The 10634-nt window shown below is 37.2% G+C and overlaps 1 protein-coding gene across 4 annotated transcripts; it reads right to left on the bottom strand.

Moving 5' to 3' along the window:
* Positions 1-1916: 1916 nt before the first annotated feature.
* LOC121249569 (regulation of nuclear pre-mRNA domain-containing protein 1A) lies at positions 1917-10280 on the bottom strand. Of its 4 annotated transcripts, none has more exons than XM_041148285.1 (8): positions 9960-10280; positions 8345-8483; positions 6961-7208; positions 5980-6099; positions 5722-5878; positions 3647-3786; positions 3529-3564; positions 1917-2934 (listed from the first exon to the last, which is right to left on the bottom strand). In XM_041148285.1, the coding sequence occupies exons 2-8, from the start codon at positions 8418-8420 to the stop codon at positions 2134-2136; spliced, it is 1578 nt and encodes a 525-aa protein (XP_041004219.1). In that variant the 5' UTR covers positions 8421-8483; positions 9960-10280; the 3' UTR covers positions 1917-2133. The 4 variants fall into 4 exon arrangements, with proteins under 4 accessions (XP_041004219.1, XP_041004220.1, XP_041004222.1 ...); XM_041148286.1 differs by having other exon boundaries at positions 6961-7077; positions 8358-8483; positions 9960-10253; XM_041148288.1 differs by lacking the exon at positions 6961-7208 and having other exon boundaries at positions 8358-8483; positions 9960-10253.
* Between the last annotated feature and the right edge of the window lie 354 nt (positions 10281-10634).

Raw genomic sequence — 10634 nt, 5'->3', positions numbered from 1 at the left:
CCTTAAAACCAAATGCCCCGATCGACCCAAACATGTAGACGAAGAAGAAAGTTTCTAGTTGGCAGAGAAGAAGGCCAAGGAGATCGAAGAATTAGCTGGAGATTTCTGAAAAATTTAGGTCAGGAAATGTGGGGCTGTCCTTTGGTCCCCAAGCGGCCAGTTTGACCCTTTATTTTTTATTTAACAGTTGGGCATGCCCTTAAAAGCTTGCCTAAGCTGTGGTCTCAGGGAAAGCCATGATTTTGGATTGACAGAAGTCTGACGCAACACACCTTTCGAAAGTGCGACCAACCATAGCTTTTTCAAACCCACCCTCCCTTCGTTGGGCCGTTAAAGCAAACGACAAGAGGCTTTTCTCAGCCTTTGCTCCTCGCATTTGCACACCAGCTGACGTTTGCCCAACGTTGACTGCTTTTGCTTTTTCTCTCTTTTTTGCAACTTTTTTCTTGTCCAAAGCTTGATGTTTGTTCCTTTCACTTTCAACAGTAACACCAAGAGAGCAAGTTTTTGATTATAATTGAAGGGAGACAGGTTTCAATCTCCATGCCCTTGTTCCTATTATTTTTGGGAATTTGAACTGTGGAAATATACGACTTTGATTTTTCAGTATCGATAATGGGATCTGCCGGTGTTTTTGTCTCACATTGTGTTTCGGCACTGTCGTATTGAGAATGTCTGTTCTGTCTGTTTTTTTTTTTTTGGTCCAGTTTGAGTGCTAGAATTAATTACTTATTCTCATTTTTGACCCAGAAAAGATGATGAATATTTATATGAATTATGTATATTATATACAGTCATTTTAATTGTGATAGGTCAAAACAGTTATTTTACATTAAAAAAAATGACGAAACCAATCTTCCATATTTATTACATGATAGTTTTATATATGATAAAATATTATTTATAATCAACACTGCTATATATTGATAGCAGTAGTTTGATAGCAAAAAAAAGCATGTTTGTAACAAAATAATAAATAAACCTCCCGGCCATAAGGGGGTGATGAGCAATCGAGACAGTTCTTTCTTACAAATTCTCACTTCATGAGTTGAGGTAATTACCTTTTTTATGCATTGGCATGTACTCATTTATGTATTTGAACGAGACGTGACGGAGAGACAGAGATGCCTTTAGTGGGACTTGAGAAACAAAGGAGGCCAGACTCAAGACTAGTCTTTTCCTTGTCTCTAGGTTTAATATTAATTGCATATCTTTACTTATTTATACCCTCCCTCCCTCCTCGACACCTTGTTCGAATTTGAGTTACAATCCCAAAGCCATGGGAGCTCACTCACTCTTTTGGTGGTCAAACGGCTATCATGACCTTCGATCCGTGCTGAGAATCAAATTGCATAACTCCGTCCGATGAACTAACCTCTCTCTTGAACCGTGAATGCCCATTGACACGACATACGCATGTGATTGTTTCACCACCACCGACCTCTTTCAACATGAAGAGCAGGGCTTAAATTTTCTATTGATGGCTGGCCTGTCATATATGTTTATGTCTGTCATGTACAACACCCTTTATGAGACATTACTACATGCTCCTATTAATTAAACAAAAATAGTATCACTTTGGTTCTTCTTTATTTTTTATTAAATAGAACACTTTGTTTCATGTTAACGATGGATATAATGAGGGTCATTTTGAGATGCAGGTAGGTAACCAATTAACATTGGCCAAAGATATTGGAATCCCGATCGGGGAAAAGATATTCTCAACTGGATGGACGGATTAATCATCCTCATGGACTGCGCGTTATCATGAAAGCAGTGTTGGCCTTTCCATGTCCAAGACTGAACAAAAATGCACCTGGATCAGATTCAGCAACGGCAGGGTCCAAAAGATTGAACAGCTAAGACATCACTCAATAGTAAAATTAATGTCTTCTTGAAACAGCGAATAACATTCCTAGTCAATAAATACCATTCAATTCCTCTTTCCCACAATCCTGTAATCCACCGAAACCGTTTTAACTCCATAAAATGAGCATTTGAAAATATAGGTTACAGGCATTCGATATGTGCAAATCGAATTAGGTGCACAAAGACAGAGAAACTTCATAAAACTTTTGAAATAACTAGTAATCCACAGCAAAACCACCTTCATTTCACGCTGCACTTAGAATTCTATTGCCGAGAAATTGGAGACATTGGCATGGATGATGGTTGGTTATAGATATTAACATCTGAACCCTGAAAACCCTGATAAGAATTTGTAGGAGGTGTACTGAAGGGAGGTATAGCATTCACTGGAGCCCCAACTGTCAGATAACTCGGCATTGAAGGCAGCTGCTGTTGGGCCATGCCATAGCTGTATGGTGCACTAGTTATTGATCCTGCAGTGTGCATGTACTGGGGCACTGTGTATTGTGCTATAGGCGGCAGTGGTGGCAGAAGTGGAGGAGATGTTGAGGGAGGTGGTGGTGGCTCATTTGGAGTAAACTGTTGGGTGGTAGTAGAGACATGTTGTATAGATTCAGGATGAGGGTAAGGAGGAACTGGAGGTCGTTGAAGATTTTGAGGGGGCATGTAAGAGGATTGGTCATTTTCAAGCTTATGCCTCTTTTCAGGGGGGTAATCACAAGGTGTTTCTTTCATTGGATTGCCTATGACACCCTCTGATGCAAGCGAGGATAAGACATAGGAGAGCATCTGCGCTGAGGATGTCGATGCAGTTAGCTTTGCTGCCACTGCAGCAGCGGCCGACTTGCGTGGGTCTTCCTCAACATGGCCAGATTTTTCAGGAAAGGAAACCTGCCGTGTGTACATTACAGGAGCTGATTGTTCCCTATCCCCTGGTATGAAGCTTTGAGGTGCTATGGAGGTTTGAGCTTCCCTCGGGTTCTGCTCAAGTAGTGACTGAACTTTGTCTCTATTTGATAACCGTTGGCAGTCACTACCTGCCTGTTCTGATCGGGACTGTGCGGCCTGGAAAACAATACAGGAAAAAGAAAGCATGCAAATATTTAAAATGTATACAGGCCATATCCCAAGAAAATTAGCCACAAAATTTGTACCATTAACAGACCTCTAAACGCACCAAGGCTGCGATAATCAAAATTTGTGTTCCTTCATTGTCTTAATGTTAAACACCCACCAAAAAAAAAAAAGCAAGGATATCCTGTATTTTTTGTGCAAGTTGTTTCTTACATCCTCCAATAAAAAACCAACATATATGACACATTTGCAGGAGTCCAGATGACTTGAACTTCACCTCTATCGATCCATAAAATCTTCCACCCTCTGTTAGTTCAATCAAGAATTTGAGTTGCAATAAAATAAGCCAAACCCACAAGCTACAGTAGGTATCAATACTTATTAACAATTCTTGAACGGAATACATAGAAGTTCATCACTCTGCTTAACTCTTGGTATATAAATGCAAATACATATCCAGACACCGCAACTTCTACCTAAGTGTAATATTCCACATGTTCAACTTGTTAAAAAGAATTTGAAGAAAAAACATCTAGAAAGCAGAGTAATACTCCCACCCAAGTAGGATTTGTAAGAGTGACAAACCTGAAGTTGATTGCGGACTTGGCCCATCTTGAATTCCTGGTAACAAAACCATGTAAGATTTACTAATGTCATCTCTTGCAAAATAGTATGCAACTGTGAAGTAGTCTGGCCAACCGACCTGCTCCTGGAGGGCTTCTCTTAAATGAGACACGAGAGTTGTTCTTGCTGATTCTACTGCTGTTAATTGTTCAATACAGTCCCTCAGTATCGCATGCTGCCCCTGCAGCTCCTCCACAAAACCAGATCCATGGAATTGCCCTGTTAAAGCAAACAGTTGAGAGAAAAGAGAGATCTAATATGATGTGAACAACCTCGATGACAAGAATCCTGGAGGACCAATAAGAAAAACTGCAGACTTTCTTTATACATTTTGATCCAGATTTAACTTTGGGGTAGCTCTGGATTTTAAAATCCAGAAAATTAAAATTGCAAAGTTGTTGAAATTCAATCAGTTGGATTTCAGTGCATTTGAGATGTATGTCTACGTATGTTTGTGATATGTAAGATATTGATGATAGTTAAATCGATATCCAACATTCCACATTCCAAAAAGGAGATGCGATTACAAATTGTTCGAAATCTAACTTATAGAAACTTCATGAAGTAGTCTTCAATCTGCTATTTTGATCACATAAATCTTGGTCAAAGTGTTTAGCCAATCAACTTGATACAATAGCGGCCATAATCCACAACTCATCATCATGCAAAGTCAAAATGGAGTCACTTCAAGAAAATATTTTGACGAAAAACTATTATGGCAGCATGAAAGACATCTTTATCTAGCTAAAACAAAAACTATTCCTCAAAATTGCAGAGGAAAAAAGGGCCTCACAGTTCTAGCAACAAGAAACTTCAGCCAGCCACACCACTAGATAAAATGGGAAAATTCCACATTGCAACCCCAAACTACCACAATTTTCAAAATGCACCCCAACTACCAAAACCAATAACTTTGTTTTCTTTTTTTTTTTTTTTTAATAAGAAATAGACTTCATTTCATCCATAAAGGAAGTTACAGCTGTGACGAGTCAATACAGAGAAAAACTCCAAATACAAGTCAAACTACACATCTAGTGTACGCCTCCCCGCACACAAATTTCTTTGCGACGGGCATTGTCTTAACTTCGAAACTCTCATAAGAGAAAAACCAATAACTTTGTTATGTCAGCCAGGACAGATGACATTTAAACTTCTGACTTCTGAGTCCAGCCACACCACTGGATAAAATGGGAAAATTCCACATTGCAACCCCAAACTACCACAAAATTTTCAAATTGCGCCCCAAACTACAAAACCAATAATTTTGTACCCTAACTACTTGTTTCTTTCAGTTTCCACCATCTGTTCAATTAAACTGTTAGATAAGATGGTACCCTTAAAGTTTAAGTGAATTGTCTAAAATTCCCTTGCTACAATTTAGTAGAAAATATAAAAAAAAAAAAAAAGCAGTAATATAAGTAAAATACCATAATAGAACAGAACTTATAAGAAATAAAAACAAATAATATACATTTTAACAAAAAATCAGATTGATGGTCACCGCTAGGGGTGCACTGGCGGGGCCACCTACCCAGTCCTTTTTTTTTTTTAATTTTATTGTTTTTATTCTAAATTAATGGTAAATATGTAATATTAACTTTGCAGTGAGGTCATTTAGATAATTCACTCACAAGTTTTAGGATTTCTTCATATTTAACATTCTAATTGCCCAGAGGATGCAATTGAAGAATTTGATGATTTGGGGTATCAAATTGTTGATTTTGTTAGTTTGACATGCAATTTTAAATTTGGGTTGTAGTTTGGGAGTGCAAAATCAAAGCACCCCTTGCAAGGCACGACACTTAGCTGTATTTAGTATAGAACAGGCAAGTTAAGTCATGGCCAAACTTATAATGGCATAGTTGTGTTGGTCTAAGATGATACTAAAAACTTGTGTTCAGGAAATGCTCACTAATATTAGACAATAGGAGTACATGCAGTTCTGGTATGATAATACAAAAAAGATAATCAGGAAGCTCACTATAAACAAATTAGAATGAATGAAATTACATGGCAAATATTTACCAAATTGAAAGGGGAAGAAAAGGAACAATAGAATGTGTACACATGCATACATGAATACACATAATTCACAGCAATTACATTATATCAGAAGTTTGAGAAGCATCATGAAGATAGATGCACATGGAATACCTGAATTAATATCGCCACCAATTTCCTTATCTACTTTCTCAAGACTGCTAACGGCATTGGTACACTTGCTCAGTATAACTTCTTCATCCAACTGGCCACCATAAAGGATATGATAGTCTGAAACTATTTTTTCCAATATATTTCCAGCAGATGGTCTCTGTTTAAGATAAGAGAACAAAAAAGGCATTAGTCCTATAGTTGTATAAGAAACTTCAATATCTATGCAAACATATAGTCAGCTCAGGAAATTTGAATTACCAGTTTGAAGCTCAAATTCTTTCCATTTCTATTATTATTTTCAATTTGTCTACCCGCAAGCCCTTCCTTAAGAAGTTGCCCCCGAGAACCAAAAACTTTTCTTTCTTCCCATATATCAATCTGCATGAGGAAGAATTAGATATACACTTCATGCTAAGTTCCTAATAAAGAAGTATCTGGTACACATTTAAAAAAATATATATATGTATCTCGCATATATTATACGCAATGACGTGCATTACCTAGAAATCTAAAATAATACTAGACTAAATTTCACAATTTGCTAATTGTCCAATAGCCAAAAAGCATAAGCATAGAGAAGGCTGTAAAGCACATAATTTATTGAGAAGACCATAAAGTACATGCTTGATTATTCATTCCAGTTCGTTCTTTCATAAATTTTACTCAAACATTTCAAATTTGTTGTTACACTTGATAAAGACAGTGAATTTCCAAGTACCAACAGATACGATACAACTCAAATAAAACAAGAAAGACAAGTTATCCTACCAAACCAAATACCACATGCTTTCACCCATAGAGGGGAACAAAGGCCTATAACCTATCATTCATCACTTAATACAGAAAAGAGGAAGATTATAAGGAAAAAAAGATTAAAAATAACGATTTTGGATGCAGGAACATCCAACCAAAAAGCTTTCCAATGGAAACTTTTACTTTGATGTCCCCGAAACAATCTGTTCTATCTCTGTTTTATTTTTGAATTTCAGGACTAGCCAGACAATCCTAATGTCATTCACAAGGAGTAGGATGACGAAGCTTCCTCAGATAAAGATGTCCCAACACTATTCACCCAGCAAGAACAACTTTTCGTTATGGTCTGCTAATGTTTGTCATAATATGATCAAATACCATTTCAAGCAGATTATTTCCAGCATGGGAAACCTATTTCCTAAGGTGAAGCTAACTATTTTCAAAACAGAGTACATGGCTCCGAACACAAGGGCAAAGCAGATATACCAGTCGCAGTGCAGAATTCCTTCCGCAACCATCCCCATTTTCAATCACATCACGAAGAGCATCTGGAAGAACCTTCCAAAACTCACCAACAAACTCTGAGCCCTTTCGCCTACTGTTCTGCAATATGTCATTTGCAAGATATAGAAAGGCCAATCTCTGCTCACGTGGAGAACAATTAAACTGCCGATCCCATGTTTCAACAACTTGTTTTGCTTTATTCATATGGAATATACACCAATGTGACAAAGCTTAAGCACATTAAGGATGGCAAGCTCACAAAAAGCCCTAAAATAACAGTGAATGCCGAGGAACACAATGAAATAATTAATCAAAACAAAGAGCGATGTGTCTATTCTTTCATTCAATCCATTGAGGGAAAACATGGTACAATGATCTGCAATCTTATTGAAGTGGCTTAAGAGGAAACTACAATAATTAACTCAACAATGATTCAAATTAGAGACCCATTGTAACGTCCCAATAGAAGGCCCAAACCACATGACCTATACTCCCTCCAAAAGGACTAATCAATGATGCAATTGGAGCCCCATTGAAACCTTATAAAGAGCAAAAACTTATATTTTCCAAGTAATGTGGGATCTCATACACCACCTACCTTTATCCTTATCATATGAGATATCACAATCTATTCCCCTTAAATTCCCGACATCCTCATCGGGCCAGTCCGTTGTAGGTGGTACGGTTCAAGTCCCACATTTATGGTTGAGATAGGCTCTGATACCATTTGTAATGCCTCAATGGAAGGCCCAAGCCACATGGCCTATACTCCAAAAGGACAAGTCAATAATGTAATTGGAGCCCCATTAGAACTTTATAAAGAGCAAGAACTTCTCATTCTCAAGCAATGTGGGATCTCATGCACCACCTACCATTATCCTTATCATATGGGGTATCACACCTATTACAAGAAGAATTATCAAATATAGATAAACCTTAATGTCACAACAATAAATAATGGAACACAAAGGTCTTAGTTTGTCAGAACCCCAAGGGGTTGGCTCAAGTGGTAAGAGCCTTGGTCTTGGAGGTATGCTCCCTCCAAGTCTAAGGTTCAAATCCCTAGGTGCAAACATTTCTAGGAGCCATTGGACTGAGAGAATTTTCCCTTGAATTACTCGAGATGTACCTGCAGAAAACTCATTGTTGAGGGCCTATGCATTCTCAGGATTAATCAAGACTTTGTTCCAGGACACCAAGGGCCAAATCAAAAAAATTTGTCAATGCAACCAAAACTTTGAGGACAGTGGCTGGTCACATGCATAAATAAATTAAAAACAAAACAGCATAAAATTTATCTTAAACAATCTAGAAGCAGAAACAAATATGCAAGGTCATCATTCATCCAATGCCATTAAAAGGATACTCTCTATACTCGCTTGTGAACTGTTGAGCTTGGCCAACTTTTCCGCCAAAATCTGTGGATTGAATGCACTGCCCATTGATTCTGATAATAGCTTGCCCAACTAATGAAGCACAATGCAGAACTCTAAGAGTGAAGTAACCTACACATTTTCCCGATGAGTAAAGTAACCTATACAAGTGAGGGGTGGGGGAGAGAAGAAAAAAGAAAAGAAATAATCAAAAGAGACTTGGCATCCCAAAAGGCCTTTAGGGCAGAGCGTATAAAAGATATATAAAATTATTGTTTGACTAATATACAAGCAACTCTCCCATCAAAACCAAAAGCTAGCAAAGTTTTCAATTAGCAAAACCGACGAAGTTTCATTTGACTAATACACAAGCGAGCCTCCCATCAAAACCAAAACCTAGCAAAGTTTTCAATCAGCAAAACTGATAAAGTTTCATTTGACGAATACACAAGCAAGCCTCCTACACAAGAAAGCCTCCTATCAAAACCAAAACCTTGCAAAGTCTTCAATTAGCAAAACTGACAAAGTTTCATTTGACTAATACACAAGCAAGCCTCCTATCAAAATCAAAATTCAAAACCCAGTTTGTTCACAATACTACATGGGTTTTTAGAAACTCATGTCTTGACACATCCATTCATCTCCCATTAGTTTTTTAAAAGAAAATAACTTGTGCAAACCCATAGCGTATAAGTATTGTGAAGGCTCTTTTGAAAAAAGTGAGACCCGTTAAAAAAATCCAATTTTCTATGGTGGGTATCAATTTTTTTCAAGATAAAATATTTGTAGTTGTGGAGTGTGCAAGCGCCGCACAATCCCTTTGAAAAAAGTGAATAAAAACGGGATCCACATGAAAAAATAATAATTTTTTAATAATAGATCTCACTCTTTTAAAAACGATTGCGAGAAAGTAGCACTTTTTCAAAGGGTGAGAACTTAGCACTTTTTTTTTAAATAAGTCTACTTATCGTCCCCACACACCACACTTTTTTTTTTCCTATAATAAGTATATAGTGTATGAATGATAAGTATAATAACTCAATTAGTTTAACAAGAATAAAATAAAATAAAAAATAATTTTAAACTATATAAATTGTATGGTATGGGATGACGAGTAGCATCCCTCTACTTTTTAGCCACACACTATGAGGTGTGGCCAACAAAACATGTGGCAGCCAATCAAAAGCCTGACACATGGCATTTTAGTTCTGCGTCAGCCTCAGTAACATCAGAAGAAATAAGAACAATAACAACAACGGTAGAAGAAAACGAACTCGTTTAAATAAAGACTATCATAACAGGGAACTGCCGTGGCTTATTGATGCCTAAAAAAAAAGAGCTAAATGAATCTAAACCCTAAAGCCGTTTTATTCTGAGCAACCTGTTCGCAAACTATGAAGCAGTTACCGTGAATACTACTCGAGATCAGTGAAGCAGCTAAAAGATAAGGCAGCGCATAACTATTATCTATAAAATTAAAGAATGGAAAAAGGAAAAGAGTATAGAGCTTCAATTGAATTAAAGCCCAAAAAACAAATAGACATTACAGGAGTCAATCTCCAAAAGTAAGCAAAGGACAAATGATTTGTACAGAAGCAATTAACTGACCAGAGGGCATAGAGCTTATAATCGTAGAGAAGAATGCCGGTGAGGCACAGGAAGAATCAACAGCGGGTGAAAATAGCAAGGCCGAGCTCTTCATCCATGAGAGAGGGAGATAGAGAAGGTAAAGAAAGAATTAGGGGTTTGGTGGTAGGGTTTTGAGGAAAGCGAATTGCTTCTTTTTTTATTTTTTTTTTTTGAGTTGTGTTATGTTGTGTTCGGAGAAGATATGGCTACTGTACGAATTGGAGTTCGGGGAACCGACGAAGAACAGCCTTCTTTTTCGAGATAGTGTGAGAGAGAGGGAGGTCACTTTTGTTCCGTGTTCAGCCTCGCTTGGTACATAATTTCTAAAATGCCCTTGGTCTCATGGACTTCGTGAAGTGAAAGTTGAAACTGCCATTGGCCCACTGCAGACGCAAAATCTAAACTCTTTGAGGCCCGTCCAAAACCAATCGTCGACGTCGTTTTTGGGGATGTGAATGTTTGTGTTATGATTGGTGGTGACGTGAACAAATTAGAAAAGAAAAATTTACTTCTACAGCATATACTATACACATAATTTAATTTAAAAAATAAATTTTAAAACTTCAATCCTATATCATGTAGATGAAGATAATGATCATACTACTTCTATTATTAACAAACTATTTTAACTTGATCATAGTACTTCTAAAATAA

The sequence above is a fragment of the Juglans microcarpa x Juglans regia genome, chromosome 2D (assembly GCF_004785595.1).
Source record: "Juglans microcarpa x Juglans regia isolate MS1-56 chromosome 2D, Jm3101_v1.0, whole genome shotgun sequence".
Classification (NCBI taxonomy): domain Eukaryota; kingdom Viridiplantae; phylum Streptophyta; class Magnoliopsida; order Fagales; family Juglandaceae; genus Juglans; species Juglans microcarpa x Juglans regia.
The sequence above is the reverse complement of the archived record's forward strand: the minus strand, read 5'-3'. Positions and strand labels throughout refer to the sequence as shown.